Raw genomic sequence first — 21864 nt, 5'->3', positions numbered from 1 at the left:
TCAACCACCAAATTGTGCCAAATAAGGATAGCTCATTAATTATTCATGAGCAACTGTCAGTAACATCGCTAGAACCGTGTCTACCGGGGTTAAAGAGCAGGGCTCCTACGCCGATAGGGGTCCTGCTTTTAGGAGGGTGCACCAACGTAGCAGCGTACACATGTACAGCTCTATATGCCAGCCAACTGACAGGCCAGGTAATACACATGGATGCCGTTCCCCACCACAGCCACCATGTTCACCAGGGACGAGATGGCGTGGTACTTCATGAACCGCTTCCGCACTTTCTGGTACTTGGCGTCCTGTTGGATCTTCCCGACGGGGTGCGTTCCGATCTCGTCGCCATGGCCGTGTTCCTTCTCGATCATGTACTGCTGAGTCATGATCTCCAGACTGATCGGGCCAATCAGAGCGGCGTTTAGAAGGGCGGACACGAAGACTGCGACCAGGACTACAGTCTAGGATGAGAAAGAGAGACGCAGTCATTCAAAGACAGTCAAGATCTGTTCTGAAAATGCTTGAAGTTATCATAACAAAATGATGTAGGTATTAATAGAATCCTGACCATAGATTTTACTTATCTCACCAAAAGTTGGAACACTTTGAATACAAAAAAAGTATGTTTCTCAGTTTCTGTATTTGGACCTTTCCTAAGATTAATTTGAGTGCCAAGACCCTGCCACCAGCGAAAAATAAGAGCCTTACTTTTTACCGTATCTTGTTCAAACACAAAATGGCAAACCAACAAAAATGCTGGTGATAGATAAGATATAACAAGTCATTTTATTAGCAGTGATAAGCTAGACATATGAGAAAGGTCCCGGGTTCTAAACCCCAATATGTCCCGATGTTGTGCCCTTGGGAAAGGCACTTAACACGAATTTCCTCACTCTACCCAGGTGTGAATGGGTACCTGACTTCGGTTGGGGAAGGTCGTATTGAGGTCACCTGCTGGCGCTGTATGGCAGCCGCCCAGACCCTTGCGACAGTTCCACAAAGTGCAAGTGTGGTTCAAATATGTATCTGTTGTGTATTACATGATTTCAAACCCTGCAGCAATTCAGCACTGGCTGCCATTGCACGGGTAATTTCTGACCAATAAACCATTATTATTATTATTATTATTATAAGATTGATGCACACCTCAATCTTCTGGTGTGTTGTCATGTCTCCATGGCGATGTTCGTACATGTATGTCACCATGGCGACCAGGCTGAGCACACTGCCCATGGTGAAGTACTTGGGGAACAGGTGACCTTGGATGTGACCAAACGTGTGACGGGGGAGGTTGTGGAACATTGTCAGACCTGTAACACACGTACAGAATAATACTTTCAAGTTTCAAGCAAATTTTCATCAATTTGATCAAGCCACACCAATTTGATGCAACATAACAATGATAGGTTTATGAAAGAAAAACATGGGAGAGCAAAAGTTAATTTTTCTTTCATCTTGGACTGATTTTTTTCAGACCAAATGCTTTACATTCTTCCAGTCAGTATTCCATTTCATCCTAGCCATTAAAAAAAAGACGGCAAATCTGTAACCTAAGTGACCTTTTAGGAGTTCCAAACTCTTTTGGGATAAAATGCTGTTCAGTAAAGTCCTTTTATACAATGTAGTAGTTTTGCGAATTTCAGCAATGCAACAAAATGTTACACGTGTTCAAAAAGAAAACCTTAAAGTGCCAGTGACATAAAACTTCCTCTGTCATTCATCTAGAAAAATCATTTCTTTCTATCTTTGTTTAAATCTATTGCCTACTGTGAGCTCTTTGGTGTGACATTGATTATCAATGGGTCATGACATATCACAGAAAGGACTCTTACTCTTAGCTGCTTAAGCCATGTACATATAGTACTAGATAATTGTGAGTCCTTTCTGTGAGTCGCCATGACCCGTTGCTTACATTGTATTTGTGCCGCCAAAGAGCTCACAGTAGACATTAGATTTGACGATTACAGACATGTTTTCAGAAAGAACTGATTTTAAGTGAATTTCGAATGCATTTTACTGGCATTTTGACTCCTAGATCTTAAGTATTGAAAAATGACCAACCTGCCACAAAGGTGACCCATGTCTGTGTACCAAAGTGCGTACAGACAGAGAACAGGTGTAGAAACTTCAGCAGTGTTCCGCTGGACCCCCTCTCATCACCTGTACTCTGTCCAGGGAGTAACAGGAAGGAAGCCGAGATGGCAGCCAGGAGCACCATGGCATGGAAGGGCTGGGCAAAACTGAAGAAGAGAAAATACATTAAGTTTCAGTTTATTTGTTTTACCAGAAATACATGTCGCCTGGTGGCGTTTTCAAAGATTTCTGGGTAAAACCCCTTACATATAAATACAAAGCAACATTTGAAAATATCAAATAATGACAAATAATACAGCAATAAAGGTTAAATTGAAAATATAAGTCTTCAACAAAGAAAAGAAATCAAAGTTAGATGATAACCGAAGTAACGATAACTTGAGAGACTTGAAATATTGAATCAAAACATAATGGAGAGTCAAAACAAGGAAACAAACTTAAATGTAATGGAATTTGCATATCAATGTGTAAAAACAATAAACAATAAAAGCTAATAAATCATTAGTTTATGTAATTGTTCAATTTATTTGATCCTTAGTAGGTTTTGGGCAATAGACTTTTCAATGACATGAAATACATCAACAAGAAAACAGCAGACATTTGATGATGGTGGGAAAATTCTGCAATTTTTTCTCGGGACTAGCTCACATGTCATATGTAGCCCTTGTGCATGGTGAATGTATGATCAATAAGGCAAATAGGGTGCCATTATAAAGGATGATGAATTAGCTTTCTAATGATATAAAATACAATGAAATTGATTAAGTGGCAATGGAGATATGATCGACTGAAATCAAGTTTCCAAACTTTTGTGTTAAGTATATTATGCCCTTTATGCAAAATCATAGTAGCATGTTTATTGAGCATAAATATTTCCTAAAACCTTGATTAGATTATCTATGCCTCATTCCAGGTTTTGTTAAGGTGACATCTGACTTAAAGGTACAACAAAAAAAAAAACCGCAAGTGTGGACTTGTTTTCTAGTTTACCATATTGTACCTACATTGAACTGCAACATGTTAAACACACATAATGTTACTACGTGTGAAACGTGCGTTACGTCACAATACGTGTGCTACACAAATGATTAATTAACGATCATGTGATACATGTGTCTCGAATAATCATTAACGTTAAAGTCAATCATCTTGAATTTGCGACTTTTCACAAAGATAGTAGATGTGCGGAGTCGGTTTAAGCTTGGAATAACTCATATACAAAATGTATTAAATTCATAAATCTTAGCTAAAAATCTGGGGCTAAGGCGGGGCAGTGTTTTACATCAAGTTTGTCAATTGACTTAAAAAATTGTGAAAATAAAAATACACAAAAAACATACATAAAAAAACATTACCTGTACGTCGGCCAGTATTTCCGCAAGTTCTCAAACGCCATATTGACCTGCAAAACTTAAGAAACACCGAGACAGCGGGAAAAGAGAAAGTCGTGTGAAAACACGGAAGTGAAAGTTTTAGAAGGAAGATGACCTCAAGTAACCCCACCTGACCTTTGACACATTACATCATTTCCGGTTCTTACAGGAAGCTCACACTGTCCCAAACACGGAAGTTTCGCGGGCCGGCCTTTCAAAGTAAGCCACGTTTTCTTACTTCTTTCTAAGCTTTTTACAACATTTCCTACTAAATATATCATACTTTATAGATAGTCCATACGTTATTGTTCATTTGAGAGTTTTTTCTGTGTTTAAAACATCTAAGAAAAGTGTAAAATCTGCACCAAAAGATCGTCCGAAAAAAAATGGCGGCTCTACTTGATCTTTCAAAAATTACTTTTTTTGGGAAGAGTCACGCGATAGTCTACGGGCGTTTTCCCGCTGGAATTCCTGTCAGATTCGGTAGAATAGTGTGTCTGTATTGTCTGGTAGCGTCCAGGGTTAATAGCAAGGTTATTTTCTGGTCCATTTGGTAATGATTGGGGGTAAGGGCATGACCGAAATCACTTATCCGGGATGTTTAGTCACGAACGTTTCCTGCGTGTCCTTGGTACGAGCAGAGTTGAATTTCTACATATCTTTAAATACATTCAGTTACCATTAATGTAAAACAATGGTTTATTATCTCAATCACACACAAAATCGTTGTTAAACTTAAAGAAAGTATAGAAGATATAGAAGTGACGCAGTAGACCAAAATTATGTCGCCCTAGTTTTTTTGACTTGTATTATTTTGTACGCATGGTTTTCCTAAGATAAAATTATCTATGGACTTGCATACCAACTTTTATCCAATCTTTACGTATCTCGTAAAAGGCAGCAAATAAAATTGTTTTTCTGTTGCGATCTACCGTATTGAATTTCGTGCATACCAAAGAAAACAAATGAATTGTTGACAATGTGTCTAGTTATCAAAAATTGCAAATTTACCCCCATAAAATAAATAAATGATGGAAATTGCAAGAACAGTTGTTGTATTCATTTTTAAATTTTTTGACTGAAAATATGGTAATTTGTGTGAAAAGAGGGAGATTTTGCATGTAAAATTTATGAATTGAGTTAATGTACATGTATCAGTATTCAGGACATTAACATTTAATATTACAAAGCCAATCTAGTTTTATTAGTAAGATAATGTTAGAAATGTGTGGCATTTTCTTCCGTCGCTGTCTTCATACTGATTTAAACAAATGTCATGCAAAATCTAATAAATACTGCTTTTTGCTCAATGTGATATAGACTTGTCATAATTATATGCGTAATTAAGCTATGGGGTGGAGTTTTGGAATTCAGGTCAGTTGTCTGACATGCATAGCCCCAAGGCATTATGTAGATATGACTCATTATGAGTGACTTGTACAATACTGACAAATTAGTTACTTGTCTGTGCGCACATATATATATTACTGCAAATGCAGAAATGTTCGTGGTGGTTTTATGTTTGCGGTTTTTGCGGTAACTGTTTTACCACGAACTTAAAACCACTGGGAACATTTTTGTACAATACTGAAGCAGTGTGTGACTATACTATAGCGCTGCCGCAAACTTGAAACACCGCAAACGCTCCATTTTCGCCATAGCGCAAAATAAAAGCACACAAACTTAAATGCATTTACAGTAATGCCTGACACACTTACTAGTATATACTAGTACTAACATATAGCCAAAATGTGTTGCCAATATCGACATGTACGCTTTACAGACATAATTAGTACATTGGTAAAATCCAAACAATGGCTGTTTCTTCGGTAATTTATACTTTCAGAAAAATTCTTGAAAATGTAATGTTGAATTTGGATGCTTTAACGTTATCCTTTAGATAAAAACAGATGTGTAATAAAATGCATTGCCAATTTTCCAGCCAAAGGCACATAATTACTGAATTAAGATAATTGAGGCCTCCTTTACCATTTTAATCATAAAATTTATGGTCGCCTTGCATGGCCAAATGTCACAAATGTTCTTTGTAAAAATGTTCCAACAGATGTGAACAGCAACAACAGATGTTAAGAGCTATCTACATGTAGGGCTTGTATAAGGTTTCAAATTATATACAGTACAATAATGATAATAGGAATCAGGCTTTTGATATTTGGATATAAAGATGTGATAAAGCTTTAAATATGAAGCCAGTCTGAAGTTTATGTAGGGCTCGAAATACTGGGTGCATGTGCACCTTTGTGCACCCAAAATTGGAGCTGTGCACCTAATTTTTGACTGTGGGTGCATTGGTGCATCTAGATATTTTTGTACTCTATAGGGTAACAGTTCTCTTGTACACTAGCAAACAGAATATTCTTGAAATGTGAGTATCAGAAAAAGCAATAAAACCTTTTGTTGTGCTTTATTGGATGTATTGCTTGGTTGAACTTTGAAATCTGGATAAAATTACAGATTGAAGTTCTTAAGACAGGCAGTAGCGTCAAGCTTATGTTTTACTAAAATTAAACCTTATCTTATGTGGTGCAACCAAAATTTTTTCTGTGCACCTAATTTTTTTGGGGGGTTGGGTGTACCAGTGCACCTATTTTAAAAAAAAGGAATTTCGAGCCCTGTTATGTGTTTCTATTGTAGAAAATGTTTCTCATTTCTCCACCCTAAAAGTAAAGGGACTGTACATGTATGAGTGTTTTCATTTGGTACATTGTATAACCAGACTGGTAGGAAAAAACAATATCCTGAGTGTCCCATATATAGAAACAGAAGGGAGGATGTGTACCAGTTAGCACCATGCACTGCCCTGAGATCAGATCTTACTGAGGAATCTGTGTCTCGTTTCCCGGAGGAAAGACTGGATTACACTCCAAGTCAGAGAGTGACCTTGTCACACCCAAATCCTCAAGATTCTACAGACCGAGGGTACAAAAGGGGTTACCAGGTTTCCGGATAGTGTTTCATTTTTTAGCTATAACATTTCAAGTTGGTGGCATTTTTTTTATTGGCTTGAATAGAATCTGTTTCAATATATATAGACACGTGGTAATTCAAGGATTTGAACATTTGCTTGGTAATTATCATCAGATGTTTTAGAGAACCTATTTAAGAGCCAAATGCACTGAAGTAAAGGAACCATCTGGGAAAACACATCAAGTGTCAAATACCGCAGCTTTGGAAGGAATCCGTTTTATCTTTGTGGCCTCTTCCCTGCATACCACTTAAACTGAGCCCAGATAAAGTATTTGGAAAATTCAACAATTAAATTTGTTATGATGTACATATGTATAACAGTATTGTGTACCAAAGTAGATAATTTTGTACAAAATAAATACTATTTACTCATGATGTGTGTATTTTACATTTCAATCAATATTTGGGACATCAGCAAAATTGGACTATAGATTTTATGTCAGTGATCTTAAGGTTGAGTATATAAGTCTAATTGTCCAACAGTCCAAAAGCCAAAAAGATGGCATTGATTTGGTGCCTTGTACAATTGGTCATTACTGTGACCATCAGAGCAGATCTAATGCAACCATCATGGTGCTCAGGGTTTTATTATTGCCTTCGCCGTAGGCAGAAGGGTATATTTTTGGTCGGGATTTGTGGAGTGATGGTGTTGGCGATATAACTCTTGATTTAGGATGGATGTTTGGTAGGTAAGTTTCAGTTGGGCAGACGAAGGTCAAGTTCGAAGATGGGTTTTCTGGAGGGTTCCTTTGGTGCTGCAGTGGACCTTTTGTGGTTGTCAGTTCGTTTGTTTGTTTGTTGGTGGCATAACTTGAGAGAAATTAAATGGATCGTGATGGAATTATGTAGGTTGGTAGGGGTTGAAAAAACAAAAGTCAATGATGAGCCTCTTAGCGGCTGCCTAAGGTACTGCAGCGGGACTTCAACGTTTTTGAGTTCAAGTTCTGGATGTGCTGTGGTCGTGATTTTTATGTGGTCGATAGCTCTTGTAGCAGGAAAAAGTTAGGTTTAAGTTTGGCTCCCCTAGCAGCTTGTGTAGAACTGCAGTGGGCATTTTTTGTCTAAAACTTGTTGTATGCAAGTACATACAATTACATGTACATGTAATCCCTAAGTATGTCAATTTAGTCATTTGTCTGCTGCACATTTTTCTGTCAGCGATCTTTTTAACCTGACACAAACACTTCAGCATTAGTGTGTTGTTTCATGCATCCATGTATGACTCCTCCTATTTAAACAACATGTAATGTGACAAGAATGTGTGTACTTTGTAACTGTTTAAATAGACCTTTGACGGGCTGTTAGCAAGTGGGACTAATGGTTTATCTTTCTATCTCACTGTAGCCATGTAACCTGATGAGGTTCGGTCACGCTGTTTGAGCTTTGATAAGATAACTGTGCAAACAACTAAAGTAATTTCATGCCCCATTTAGAATAAGCAGCTTGAAACCATGGGCATCAATTCTTTATACTATTTTGTGAGAAAAAATGAATTAAAAGAAACACTGCAAGCATATATTGTGGTCAAAGTCAGAGGCAAAACAATATGAGTGAGAACAGTCTTTTTGACTTCTTTTAACTGGATATTTATGTAACTAAACATGGTAACTAAATTGTTAGTCCTAGCTAGGTTATTTGAATATCACATGACACATCTGTTCATTAGATACAGTTGTAGACCCTGTGCTGAATTTCTATTGGGCATCCAGCTAATCAGATTAAGCTACATGTACCTCGGCCTGTGAGTCAGTGTGACATACATGTACATGTATAGCTACAGTTAAGTACTAGATTTCGCACATACATCATATGTGCTAAATCACATGGTGTTATCAACATAATGCAGGGAGGAAGTCAAGTCATATCTAGTATGTACATGTTTCTTGCCATGTGCATATCTTTGCCAGAATACATATCTTCATTTTAAAACGGATTTGCTACACTTTAGTCCATCGTAACTGCTACTACAGTACATGTACTTGATATATGTATGTGTGTGACTTTTTACAGCAACTTTACCAGTTCATTTTGTACATATACAGAGCAACTTCTGTCCCTAGTTGAACTTTAGCTCGGAACGTTATCCTTTCTTTTTCAGATAGCAGACAGACTTATGGGAGTGTAGGAAACTGAGGGATGAATCGATCTACCAGTTTTATGAAGTGGCTTCACGGCCAGAAGTCCCAGGAACCGGGGAACTCGTCAACAAGTACCAGTAAGTTAAAACTACAAACATGTGTGTATGTGTTGCTTTTTGGAAACAGAAACACACTGGCACACAATTTGTTCAAAAGCTATGCTGTGCACATAAAGCCTGTATACATGTATATAGAAGGGGGAGGGGGGTATTATCAGACTGCGTCAGTGCTTAACGCTAAATTCAGAATGGCAACAGCGGTGTATTACAATCATGTACGGTAAATTCGGATGGCTGGCTTCGCTTAACGCTTAATTCAGGTGTGATTTACTCTTTCCGTTGAATGTATTGATTATAATAATTCTCTACATTGAATTTATAAAAACTAAAAATTATGTGAAAAGATGTGGCTTATTTCATACGGAAGAGAGCAGTTCCACTTAGCCTGGAGTCCAGCCTTAGTAGCTTTCCATTCGCTACCGTCCGCTACCGTCCGAGGAACGGAGCTTGGGTAGCAAACGGAAAGCTAATAACTAATATAAGGCTTGACTCCAGGCTACATGTAGTTCCACTACTAGTATGTTTGTTGAAATGAATAGAACTGTTTTTTTTTCAACAATTTGTTTTAAGGAAACTGGGTCCACCCTCCAGACGTACTTCTCAAAGGCCATGTCACATACCAAACTAAGGTAGGAATTCTTGTACAAGGTTTCGAAAATACCTTTGGCTGTTCTGCTTCTAGTAACTGAAAATAGGGTACGCCGTTGCTGTACTTTGTGTATGCTTTAAGCTTTTATAGTAGTTGTTAAGCTGTCAAGTGAAGTCAGATGGTTTGTGTATTGTAAGTTTATATGTTACTTGACACAACATTTCAGCACACAGAAAAACATCTGTAACTAGAGTTCCACAAACACATTATCTTCGCCAAATAATCAAGGCTTATTATGGAAAGTGATTTATATTTACGTGCCTATCACCCCCTGCAAATTTGATCATGCACCATACAATTTGGACGTTATGATTGGGCGAATGAGTCCAGTTAAGATAGGGTTAAAAATCATTTGGTGGTACAGGACTAGTATATGTGTAGAGTGTGCTGATATATGTTATAACTGGTCATGAAAATATGAGTATGTTGATATTATATGGGCCACAAAGGTTCGATATGGCAGTGTTGAAAGTTGAAAGTGATGATGAAAAAGTACAGTCAATACATATGAATAGAATAAATCTGGCACGTTTTTAGGTGTTTCTAGTCAGGCTTTCTATTTTGTCCCTATTTCGTTATGTCGCCAACCGTGTTGAACAAAAATGCTTAAACTGAACGCGTCAAAAACCAGCAGGACCCACACCTCTGCTTGGAGAATAGTTTATTTATTTGACCTACATGTACGTTTATGCAAGGCTATCTGTTTACATGACCTGACACTGTCCAATGTCCCATTGAAAGGCAGTGTGTTAACAAACTTTCCTTACTAATTATGCAAATTAGCTTCTTATTTGCATAATTAGTCATTGATTATGTAAAGCACCATCCGAGCTCTCTACATACCAAACATCACGACGATCTGTCGACCCATTCTCAAGTTATTCATGTCCGAATGTCAAAACAAAAACACCCACTGCGGTTCTTAACAAGCCGCTAGGGGGCCAAAATTTACAGAACTTACTTTCTGTGGCATGAACTATCTACCACACAAAAATCATGACCATAGCACTTTCAGAAAATATGCCCCTAAATTTTGAAGCTCTGCTGCAGTACCTTCGGTACCCGCTAGAAGGCCCATTATCGAACTTGACCTTCCTTTCGGTAAATCCTACCCATCCACTAAATATCATAAGATTCCATCAACAGCTTCTTGAGTTATGTTGTCCACAAGAAAATTCACATCCACACAAAGCCCGCTGCAGTACTGACGGAAAGTGCCAGGAGAACCATTTTTGAACTTGACCTCCGTTTTTACAACATCTACACACCTGCAAAAAATCATGAAGATCCATCAACGTTTCCGTCACTTTTTTTGCCCACATACAAACACAAAAAAATGCTAAGTCCGCTGCAGTACTATTGAAAAACGCAAGGTAAACCATTTTCGAACTTGACCTTCCTTTAAACAACCACTACACACCTACCAAAAATCATAATGATTCATTGAAGTTTTCTTGAGTTATGCTCCTGACATACATTCAGACCCACCCAACAGATTTTTCAACCGAAAACATAATCCTCTCCGAGTACAAGTACTCGGCGAAGATAACAATCAGTACACAGTCTGGAAGTGGTATGATGACATTACCAAGCTAGGCTACTTGTGTGGCACTCTTAATAGGGTATCCACACACAGAAATGTACTAGTAATTATCAAAATCTTAACAACTATTTTGTGTAACTTTGTCTTGAATTAATCTTCTCTTTAAAGACTACTTCAAGACATCCTAAATTGTCTTAACCTCATTAACATACCTATTCAGAGTTTTGGTATAAAACCTGGTGTTCTCAGTCCTATCGTTAGTCACTGACAAAAGACAGTGGATGCTGTCTGAAACGTCTGGCTGTTTCAAAATCTTATCCAGTTGCTTGAGTAATTATTTTTGGCGTATTTCGTGAATTTTTTTTTACATGTATTTAGCATGGGTAAATTGTGATACACAGAAGTCAAATGCTGAAAATTGCATGCAAATATCATATATTCATAATGTAAGTTATTTGTATTTTTCAGCTTTTGAAATATGATGGTCAGAAACGTAGTTGTAGTTTCATACATTAAGAAACAGACACTCTACAAAAATATCTATTCCACAGACACTACCCAGGAAACGTAAGGTCTGTGACTATGTTGACTTTGAATGTCTGCCAGCTTGTGGAGAAATTCAACAGCTGCCTGGCAAAATGTCAAGAGAAGACTCTCGAGCCTTGAATGTTGATAAGTAGTGCAGGGCAAGTTAGTCAAGAACTGCCAAAGAGTCAAGGATTAATGTCTCAGTCTGTAGAAATGTACATGTAGATAGATTCAAGAACTGGCAAAGAGTCAAAGAAGTGTCAAAACTTGCAGAAGTCTTTATAGAATAGACTGGAAAAGAGTCGCACAATCGTTTTGGATGGGGACGTAAAGCTGACGGCTGCATGTATAACTTTAAGGGAGCTTATGTTGTCAAACCTCTTCACGTAAAAGAACCCAACGCACTTATCAAGAAAAGTAGGAGTGACCTGGTGTGCTTGGCTGAAACGTGAACCATAGCAAAGCCACATTGCACAGTACTACTGACTACTTGAAAAAGCATCATGCTTCACCTCAGTTGAGGATGACTAATTTACTTACTTACAGGCAAGATTCAACTGTTACAGTAGTTGTTCTGTCTGAACATTAAAATTAGATTGTCCAATTTCAAACAGGGTTGCTAGACGCAATGGTACATCAAAATGATGTCAGAAATACTAAATGATCATTATATTTCTACCTACAGCTGCTTGGAATCAGCAAGAATGAGGTGATAGAATGTGCCTAGCTTTAGGGCCCAGTGTTGTCTTTCAATTGTATTTCCTGTACATGTAGTTTGGCCAAAAAACTAGAACAGCAACTTTTTGCAAGCAATTTAGAAATTTAGTTCAGCAGCTTCTTCGGATCCTTTTGCATAAATTGAGTACAAATTCAAATTAAAGCATAATTTATCACACAACTTGACCACTAAACACATTATAAACAGCACTTAAAGAAATAGCTTTTTCACCACATTGCCATCTGCTATCTTTAGGCCACGCCAATTTAATTTCTTGGTTCACAGATTTTAATTTTAGCAAAAAAAATCATGAAAACAGAAGGCTGGGGTGAAAACTTGTCACCTGACGGTATTCACTCCCTGATACTGTGTGCACCAAGGTAAAATCATTCTGTTTTCATGTTTTTCCAATCTAGCATTTTTTTTCTTACATTTTTTTTATTCCGTTAACTAAGAAAATAAATTGGTGTGGCCTAATGGGTGATTTATATTTATATCTTTAGGCAGTTAGTTCTAACTCAACTAAGCAATTTTTTTGTACACAACAAAACACAGCATATTGTATGCCATCGTAGTCTTGGATTAGTTATTTATAAACAGTCATAACTAACTTAAAAGTTCTGTTTTTTTAGTTGCTGGGATGTACTGAGGTACAACAGGCCAAAGGAACAGAAGTGGTGAAGGAAGCTATCAGGAAACAAAAGGTAATGCAAAATTCATGATTGATACAAGAATGTATACAACACTTTTACTAAGATAAAGTCATACATTGTGTTTGAATGCCGATGTCAAATTCTGCAGTGTTTTAATTTATGGTCGTGCAGGATTATTGTGAAGTGCATGATATTCTTGAGATTTTCTTTCACAGTTTTTGTCCGTCGCTTAATGATCAAAGATTATCTCTTAATCTTTACTGTTGCATGTAATACATTTCAGTATTAGTAGAAGTTTATTGCAAGTTCATGCCCGTGGGCTAATTGCAAATACATGGTTTAAAAACATAGGGAAAAACATACATGCGTCAGTAAACTGTGTCTGACTTTGTTGTAACAATAGGCTACTGGTACTAAATACAATCATTGGCTATATCTAAACTAGCTGGGTTTGACTTCTTTTTCGGAAGCAGTGGAAGACGAAAAGTCCCACTTTTTCTAGTATTTGTGGGTTCTGTGATTTCAAGAGAAAGGTAGAATGAAGAAGACCTTTATTGTACATGTTTGCCCCACTGGGCTATTAAAGCACGGGTCACAATTGTTAACAACTATATGCATATTCATGAGTGTTACCATATATAAACATCTAGCATACTCTAGTACTTTCGACTTCCTCTCGCTTCTTGAAAATTGTCTAAACAAAGGAGGCTGTGTGATTAGTTAGAGTTGGTTTATCGAAGGCTGTAAGAATGTTATTCAATAAATACAGTAGCTACGAACGTATTCTAATTATCTTGTTGTTTACAAACTTCTCAGTTCTCAACTCATGTGAAGAGAGCAGAGGGAGCTAAGCCAATCAAAGTGGAGCTGAGTATCTCAGCTGATGGACTAGGAATTTCAGACACCAAAAATAAGGTACTATTTCACAACACCAATTACAACTTTCTTCTTTTTACCTTCGCCGAGAAGGTTATGCAGAGGGTAGCGTTTGTCTGTTTGTCTGTCTGTTTGTCTGTTTGTAGTGGCACAGAATAACTCAAGAACGCCTTGATGGATTGTCTTGGTATTTGGTATGTTGGTAGGTTTTGATGAGACCTAAAAACGATTAGATTTTGGGCCCCCTAGCGGCTTCTTACGGTACTGCAGCGGAACTTCCTGGTTTGATATCTCATGTTCTGGACATGCTATGGAAGTTATTTTTGAGTGGTAGATAGATCTTTGGACAGAGAGTAAGTGGTGTGGGTTTGGGCCCCCTAGCAGCTTTTTTGGAACTGCAGGAGCAGGTTTTGCGTCTGACTTTGAAAGGGAATAACTCAAGAAGGGCTTGATGGATGGTAATGATTTTTGGTAGGTAGATAGCTTGAGTGATGATGTACATGATTAGACACCTCTTATGCAAATCAGTATCTAATTTGCATAATTAATGAGGAAAGTTTATACATCCGCCAAATTCCATGATAGGACTCTGAAAAATGTGACATATGTAACTGAGGAAGAGAGAAATATTAATTGATATGAACTATGCAAATGAAGACCTCATTTGCATAATTAATGAGGAAATACTATAACAAGATGGGCTTGATGGATGGTCATTATTTTTGGTATGTAGATAGCTTGTGTGATGCTTAGTATGATTGGACAATAAGTATGCAAATCAGAGTCTAATTTGCATAATTAATGAGGCAACTTTAAAAATCCACTTTGTTCCATGATATGACTATTCAAATTGTAACTGAGGAAGAGAGAAATGTTTATAGATACAAAATATGCTAATGTGGGCTAATTTGCATACCTAATGAGTAACTTCTCTAATTCCACACTGGCAAATGACGGCAATTTCATACATTCAATCCTTTTTTTTGGCATCGGGACGTTATGTGAATGTAAAAATCGTTGAATCAAATTATGCTAATAAGGGCCTCATTTGCATAATTAATGAAAAATATCAGCATAACCTTCTTTGTTGAGCTCATAATTTGTTAAGCTCATACTTTGGACATGTTATATTTTAAGACAATCAACTGGTATGATTTATAATTGATGAAAAACACTCCTAATACATCAGTTATAAAGGTTAAAATCATTTGGCGAAGGTATGAGGTCGTGGAACTCTAGTTTTTCATCTAAAGGCATCCGGAGCATTGTATGAAGCTTGAAACTTGAATAAAAAAAAATCAAATTTCTAGTCATTCCTACACATAGTAAGTTTCAATAACACTATACCAGTCCATTACATATCGACATTAAAGGAGCAAAGATACGATGTCGTTGTGTGGTGAGAACTGATAGAATATATCCAGACCTAATAGACTGATCCTGACTGTCCATCACAATTAACGGTTCGACCAATGAGAGAGTGAGTGACTGCATGTCCGTCAAATATTTGTATTTTTATGTTAACTTTTAATTTTGCATTTTTATGTTTTGATGGAGGTGGGCGGGGCTAAAGCATTGGTCTATTTACACCCTGCGCGTGAAACTAAAATATCACCATGTAGCTTATTTTTGTGCCGCTTTTGAGCACTTTTGATAAGAAATCCGCACGCAAATGTTGTTAACAATGGCATTAAATGTCAATTTCATTAAGATTACAGCAACTACAATAGTTCCAGTTTTCAAGCCTCATAAAATGCTCTGGGTTAGGACTACAAAGTCTAGGGTTCAGAAATGTAGTCATTGTACTATACATACATTAATCGATTTATGTACCTACAGTACATGTAGCATAAAAAAACCTAGACTTCATACAAGGTTCAAATAGTGTGAAAGTATGTGTATTGAAATATACTTTCTGTGTGGAGATATATTCCATATACTGTACCATGTACTGTACATATGACTTCAAGTGTACTACAATATTTTTTAAATTAAATTTTACATGTACTTATTAATAGAATTTCTCTTGTTTCAGGTTCTAATGCACAACTTCCCACTGCATCGGATTTCCTTCTGTGCAGACGACAAAACAGACAAGAGAATTTTTGCATTCATCGCCAAAGACACCGAAAAAAATGTTCACCTCTGTTTTGTGTTTGACAGCGACAAACGTGTAAGTTTCCAAACATAATTGATTTTGATTTTTGTGGGGGGGGTTATTAAAATTGCAACAGTACAATGCACATGGGTATGGGTGGATACCGGTTCGCTGGACCTGATTCGGACCCTTATAACATCCAAGAACCGAGTCCAAAAAACCTGAAAGCCAAAAACCTGAGTCCAAAAAACCTGAACAAAGTACAAATATATTTTTCTATTTTGTTTGATAACAAGTGTTTTGAGTCTCCCCTCTGACAAAAAAGGCATTTAAAATAAGTGCAACATTCAAATAAAATGCGAAATAATTCAGATATCAAACACAGGTTTATCTTGAAAGTCTTCTCACCAAGAAACTTTTATAGTCCTGCGTGTCAGTATTAATTCTCTATGCTTAATATTGGTCTAATGAAACAAAACATCAACTGGACAGGATCAGGTCCAGGTTCAGATCCGGACCTGAACCTAAATCTTTGGACCTAAACTTTGACTCGGACCTTATTAAGCCGAACCGGTATCCACCCCTACACATTGGACACAAGCAGCTATTGCTTGTATCTTGAGTCGTGACCCACACATAATATACCCATTTTTTACATCTGGGTGGGTTGAGGAAACTCGTATAAAGTGCCTTTCCCAAGGGCACAACATCGATGGCATCAGGGTATTCGAACCCGGAACCGCTGTGTTCTGGGCCCTGCCGTTACACCAAAGTCCCCTGATTCTTATTTTTGTTTGACCAGTATTCCCACTTGATTTATTTCATAGCACGGGGGCTTTTGGATCAGTGTATTGTAGATGTTACCGTGTTTAGTTTTTGACTCCATTTACGGAGTCTGTGTTTTCTGTGTGTTTGTTTGGGTTGGTGTGTGTTTGTAGATATTTGAATGCACTGTCAGTAGAGTGGCAGTAAGTGAATTGGAAGATGACCACAAAGGTCAGAGGTGGTAAAAATAGTTGTTTATCAGACTTGTTAAGTATGATTTTTTTTGTTTTTTTTTGTTTTTTTTTATAGATCAAATTAAATACATTTAAATCAGTACTTTGCACAACAACAGCTTTACAATTTCACAAATATACACAGTTACTAGGGGTGGATACCGGTTGGCTTAATAAGGTCCAAGTCCAAGTTTAGGTCCAGAGATTTAGGTTCAGGTCCGGACCTGGACCTAATCCTGTCCAGTCGATGTTTTGTTTTATTAGATTTAGAACAATATTAAGCATAGAGAATTAATACTGACACGCACAACTATAAAAGTTTCTTGGTGAGAAGACTTTCAAAATAAACCAGTGTTTGATATTTGAATGTTGCACTTATTTTAAATGCCTTTTTGTCAAAGGGGAGAATCAAAACACTTTTTATCAAACAAAATAAAAAATATATTTGTACTTTCCTCAGTTTTTCTTGGACTCAGGTTTTTGGCTTTCAGGTTTTTTGGACTCGGTTCTTGGATGTTATAAAGGTCCGAATCAGGTCCAACGAACAGGTATCCACCCCTAACAGTTACATATTGTTACAGGGGCCATTCCCACTGGCTTTTTTTGCCTAGATTTTGACCATATTTGTGTTCTTAATATATTTCTTAGGCTGAAGAGATCACCCTGACAATCGGACAGTCGTTTGACCTGGCTTACAAGAGGTTCATCGAGACCAGTGGGAAGGACTTGGAACTCAGGAAACAGTTCCTCGCACTGCAGAAGAAGGTCAGAAAATTTATAACATTAATGATAAACTTAAAGGTAAATTGTGTATTTTTTTTTCCATATTGGCTTTAGTATATAAAGGACTTTCATGCTTAACACTTGTCCTGCAGGACCCATATATACATGTGTATATAGTATACAACACGGGGTATTCCGTATCACCCGAGGTACCAGCCTGACCGCGGGTAATATCGCCCGACGGCCGTATTTTATTTATATCAATTACCCACCCGGGAAAACACACATTTCAATGTGGAATGTGCCAAAAGTTGAGGGAGTTTTGTGTCCAAAAAGCACAAAAGTATAACAACATCGATTCCAACCTCCAAATCCGGTAGTCGAATTTTCGGTGGCGGTGCAACCATCGCGCTGGAAATGCATTCTAAATATTCTATGGAAGCCCTGTGTGATACAACTCTAGAACCTCATGTGATACGGATGGTTATCACACGGTCCGGAACACCCGTATCATATACACATGTAGGCCCAGGCATGACATAAACATGTATATGGGTTGCACGTTACAGACCCTGTATATGGGTTACGTATATGTACGGGTTGGGGGTATTTTTCAGCGGAACGTACCGAATGTGGAAGTGACTATGCCACAGCAACGCAGAGAAGAGCCAATGACCTGATTAAGAAATGAAATGAATGAAATTAACTAAATTGTTTAAAAAACGCCAGCAGGACAAGGGTTTAAGATGGCGAGACTGTTTTCATAAATGGATCATAATTCAGCATCTTAACTGACTGTTTTCTAAATTTCTTTTCAGTTGAAGGAAAAAGAAGCAGAAAATGATCAACTGAGGAAAAGAATATCCCATTTAGAGGCGCAGCTCAGGAAGTCCCCTACTTCTACAATGACCGCTGTACATGTGAGTTTAAGTTTAACACATGTAACACTTGTGTTTTCATTTTGTACTCCATAACCAACCATAAGTATTACATCAACATATCTACTAGTATGTCTGTGTTATACATTTAAGATTTTGTGATCAAGTAAATGCAACTATGTTTTCCTTGAAAGTTTGATTAAGGTAATATGGTACTGTTAATGCATTTAAGTACGCGTGGTTTTTATTTCGCGCTAAAGGCAAAAATTGAGTGTTTTCGGTGGTTTTAAGTCCACGGCAGGGCTATTGTCACATACTGCCACAGTATTGGACAAAAATTTTGCCTAGGCTTTAAGTTTGCTGTGAAACGGTCAACGCAAAAACCGCAAACATTTCTGCATTTACAGTACTGTATTAGCATGTTACATATGAAATTCTACTTTATGATCTTTAACAACATATTTTTCCCTGCAGAACAATATGGTCCAGCTTGCGCCGCCACAGCCGGTGTCGAGAACCCCTGTCCCGCTCCCGCCTCCCCACAACCCCCCTCAGAGCCTCCAACTCAAGCAGACAGACTCCTTCGATATGGAGCCCTTCTCACCAACCAATGGCACCCCAATGTCGCCAACCGCAGTGAACGGCGCATCCTTTATATCACCTACAGAACCCACTTCTTCTGCAAGTAAGTTCTAGCCAATGGCATGTAGTTGTAGACTCTTGCAAATCAATATTTTGGCAGTGCCACAGGGGCAGGGAATTTTTTGTCTTTGGAATTTTTCAATAGTCTTGAGCATGTTATACAGTTTAGGATGTACATTTTTGTACCTGTATTTCTATCAGTACTTAGGATTAATTGTGTAGCAAATTGTTTCTGATGAATAATTTTTTTCAGGCCGCATAGTGATGTCATCCCCTTTGATTGTACGTATGTAAATACTTTGCGTTTGGGAATGCATCTCATTATGTATAAGCAGCGACACCTGTGCTGCATTGCTATGTGAACCAGTCAGAATTGCCTTGAAGAAGGTGACAGATGGTCACCGAAGCGTCGGTGGAATAAAGCTCTTGGTTGTGTAAAAAAAAGTCTTTTTATTCAATTTTTTCAGGTCGAGACCTTTTTGGCCAGGAACCGTTCAATGCCGTCATTTCATCTGGAGGCTCACAGGATTATGACAAGGCAATGGGGAAAATTGACTCGCAGTTAGCAGATCTACAGGTATGGACACAATAATGTGTATCTTCTTTTATGTTTTATAAACTGAAAATATTGTCTCTTTGGCTTGTCAGTGTTTTCTGTTTTTTCTCTACCTTGGTCTCATCCACATTTCTATGATACATTTAAGTGTCTTGTTTTCCATTTGTTTTGTCTTTGTATTGCAATCATATTCTATGTTATGAATTTCATATCTTCTATGATTTCAAAGTCAATGCATGGCCCCCACCATTGCACCAAAATTCTCTCAACAGATAGGATAGTGTTGTTTTCATTCACTCAGCCCATTGGCCAATGTGATTTGCATTGGTGTTTAATGCATAAATGTTGGGGGTCATGCATATTCGGTGCTTAACTGCTTTTCTATATTCTTTTCCTTTGCCTCTGTTTTGTGTGTGTCTTATAGGAGCAAAGTGAACAAAAGGTATGCCCTGAACAAATGTGTACAATGTTCAACTCCTGTTGAGTTCCAACTTTTTTTCTTGCATTACAAACCATGTTTACATTCCTCTCTTTTCCTTTGTGTCTTTTCAAATTTCGTTAAGTTCATAACTTGCCAAAGGCACATCCCTAGTATTCGTGGAATACAGAGCCATACAATCCTGTAAATGCATTTAAGTTCGCCGTGGTTTAAGGTCTCACACGGCAATTAGGCTATCCCATTGGAATCAATGCTAAAATATGCAACTTTATGGCTGCAAATCAAGAAAACGAACAACTGTTCTGGACATGTTTTGCTTTCTATTGGAAGCACACAGATTCACCCAAATCTAACCTAGACAGCGTTATTTATCGCAATTTAAACTGCAAGTAACTACTACATGTAACCACACGAGGCCGCTGTTGAACCGCCAGCGGCTGACTGCATCACTCATTGAAAAATCCGTACACGTCCAACCTATCAGAAACTTTCCTACCTAATCCTGACAGTAATAAACAAGCTTTCATCTCAAATTCTTTTTATATCAGGTGGGGCCGATAAAAGGCAATTTATGATCCACCTAACACACGCTTTCTATTCCCTGTTATTTTTTTAGGCCGGATTCTTTGGGCACCTACACGCGGAGTAATTCAGGCATGAGACCTTAACGTTTGCAGTTTTTGCTGTAACCACTTCACCGTAGACTTAAAGCCACGACCGTGAAAATTCTTGTTTGGTCTTTTGTCCATCTACCACCTTGTTTCAACAACAAACTAGAAACCATTGCGATTGCGAAATTGAATCACGCAAACTTAAATGCATTTACAGTATAAGATACATTATGTAAACATTGGGCAGTTCTAACATTGACATTGAAATGTTCTCCCTTACAGGAGGGATTCGGGGCCGGCTTGACCATCAGTAGTGGGCAGTTCTCTCTGGACATGTTTGACCCCCTAAGTGAGCAGAGTCAAGCCTAAAGCCAGCACCAATTCTCACTTTTCTACCAAAGTCTGCCTCAGATTTCTAAGCTTGGTAAATTGTTTGTAGGCTTAGAACTGATATGAGTTTCATAGCAAAGGAATTCTTATGTATACAAGCTCCACTAGGCTAGTTGCAACACTGTTAGAACAGCAATATTAGACTATGTAATGACCGTTGAATTCTTTTAGGAAATTGGGTCAGTTTTTTGAAGGCACAGTTTAGTTTCAATGTTTATATTTCTTGAGAGGCACTTTGTAACTGGGCAGTGAAATGTGCCGCCAACCAGTGGATTTGACTTCTACGGTTACTGTAAACCCAGAGTATTTAGTTTCATTCTTCTTTAACAAGTAGACTTCAGTGACTTTGGATATACCCAGCCCTAAAATGTATAGTTACAACAAATTACTATTTGTTTGCTAGGTTTGGATAATTTGTAAAAACTGTACAAAGGTTTTTTTTTTTTAAATTGACCCCCCCCCCCTCTCCCCCTTTACCCAACACCACTACAGTACTACTAGTACTACGTGTAGTTAGATTGGCAGAAACGAGGGCTAGATATTTTTAAAAGGTGTTAATCTGTACAAAAATTACTAGATACATGTATAGGCACTTTCCTTAGAAATAACTAAGACTGCTAAATTGTACAAAAAGAATCTGAAAAATGCACATAGAAAAAACAATCATGAGAAACAAATGTTGAAGCCCACAATAGTACAATGTATTAGTTAGATACTTTTGTAATGGTAAGATACATAATTGTGGATGACAGTCCTTAGCTCTAATACAAAAAGCACAATCACAATGACGTAAATGGAGATTCCATTAAATTTGGCCCTTTTTCACAATTTTTGAAGAAGATCCTATAATAGTGACATCAAATGTTGATCTCCACTAGAAAATTTCAATTGCAGTCGAAATCAGAATTTTTCT

The 21864-nt window shown here is 37.6% G+C and overlaps 2 protein-coding genes across 3 annotated transcripts; one reads left to right on the top strand and one right to left on the bottom strand.

Annotated features, from left to right (window-relative positions):
- Window positions 1-149: 149 nt before the first annotated feature.
- LOC136445696 (transmembrane protein 205-like) lies at window positions 150-3561 on the bottom strand. The gene is made up of 5 exons (XM_066443829.1): window positions 3447-3561; window positions 2059-2237; window positions 1050-1307; window positions 587-600; window positions 150-458 (listed from the first exon to the last, which is right to left on the bottom strand). Exons 1-5 carry the CDS (start codon window positions 3485-3487, stop codon window positions 171-173), a joined length of 780 nt encoding a protein of 259 aa, XP_066299926.1. The 5' UTR covers window positions 3488-3561; the 3' UTR covers window positions 150-170.
- A 22-nt stretch (window positions 3562-3583) lies between these two features.
- On the top strand, window positions 3584-21032 carry LOC136445964 (PTB domain-containing engulfment adapter protein 1-like). Of its 2 annotated transcripts, XM_066444220.1 has the most exons (12): window positions 3584-3683; window positions 8551-8667; window positions 9220-9278; window positions 12720-12791; window positions 13557-13655; window positions 15652-15789; window positions 17361-17477; window positions 18254-18355; window positions 18788-18998; window positions 19423-19532; window positions 19936-19953; window positions 20844-21032. In XM_066444220.1, the coding sequence occupies exons 2-12, from the start codon at window positions 8589-8591 to the stop codon at window positions 20928-20930; spliced, it is 1092 nt and encodes a 363-aa protein (XP_066300317.1). In that variant the 5' UTR covers window positions 3584-3683; window positions 8551-8588; the 3' UTR covers window positions 20931-21032. The 2 variants fall into 2 exon arrangements, with proteins under 2 accessions (XP_066300317.1, XP_066300318.1); XM_066444221.1 differs by lacking the exon at window positions 19936-19953 and having other exon boundaries at window positions 3585-3683; window positions 20844-21030.
- The last annotated feature ends 832 nt before the right edge of the window (window positions 21033-21864 follow it).

Source organism: Branchiostoma lanceolatum, chromosome 12 (genome assembly GCF_035083965.1).
Source record: "Branchiostoma lanceolatum isolate klBraLanc5 chromosome 12, klBraLanc5.hap2, whole genome shotgun sequence".
In the NCBI taxonomy this organism is placed as follows: Eukaryota; Metazoa; Chordata; class Leptocardii; order Amphioxiformes; family Branchiostomatidae; genus Branchiostoma; species Branchiostoma lanceolatum.
This window is presented reverse-complemented; position numbering and strand designations above follow the sequence as displayed.

Excerpts from the sequence above, each read along its gene's own strand:
- LOC136445964 (XM_066444220.1), top strand. The coding sequence starts at position 8,589 with ATGAATCGATCTACCAGTTTTATGAAGTGGCTTCACGGCCAGAAGTCC. Across the intron at positions 12,792-13,556 it reads AAGCTATCAGGAAACAAAAG|TTCTCAACTCATGTGAAGAG; the intron begins GTAATGCAAAAT and ends CAAACTTCTCAG. Across the intron at positions 15,790-17,360 it reads TGTTTGACAGCGACAAACGT|GCTGAAGAGATCACCCTGAC; the intron begins GTAAGTTTCCAA and ends TATATTTCTTAG.
- LOC136445696 (XM_066443829.1), bottom strand. The coding sequence starts at position 3,487 with ATGGCGTTTGAGAACTTGCGGAAATACTGGCCGACGTACAG. Across the intron at positions 2,238-3,446 it reads AAATACTGGCCGACGTACAG|TTTTGCCCAGCCCTTCCATG; the intron begins GTAATGTTTTTT and ends TCTCTTCTTCAG. Across the intron at positions 1,308-2,058 it reads ATGGGTCACCTTTGTGGCAG|GTCTGACAATGTTCCACAAC; the intron begins GTTGGTCATTTT and ends CGTGTGTTACAG.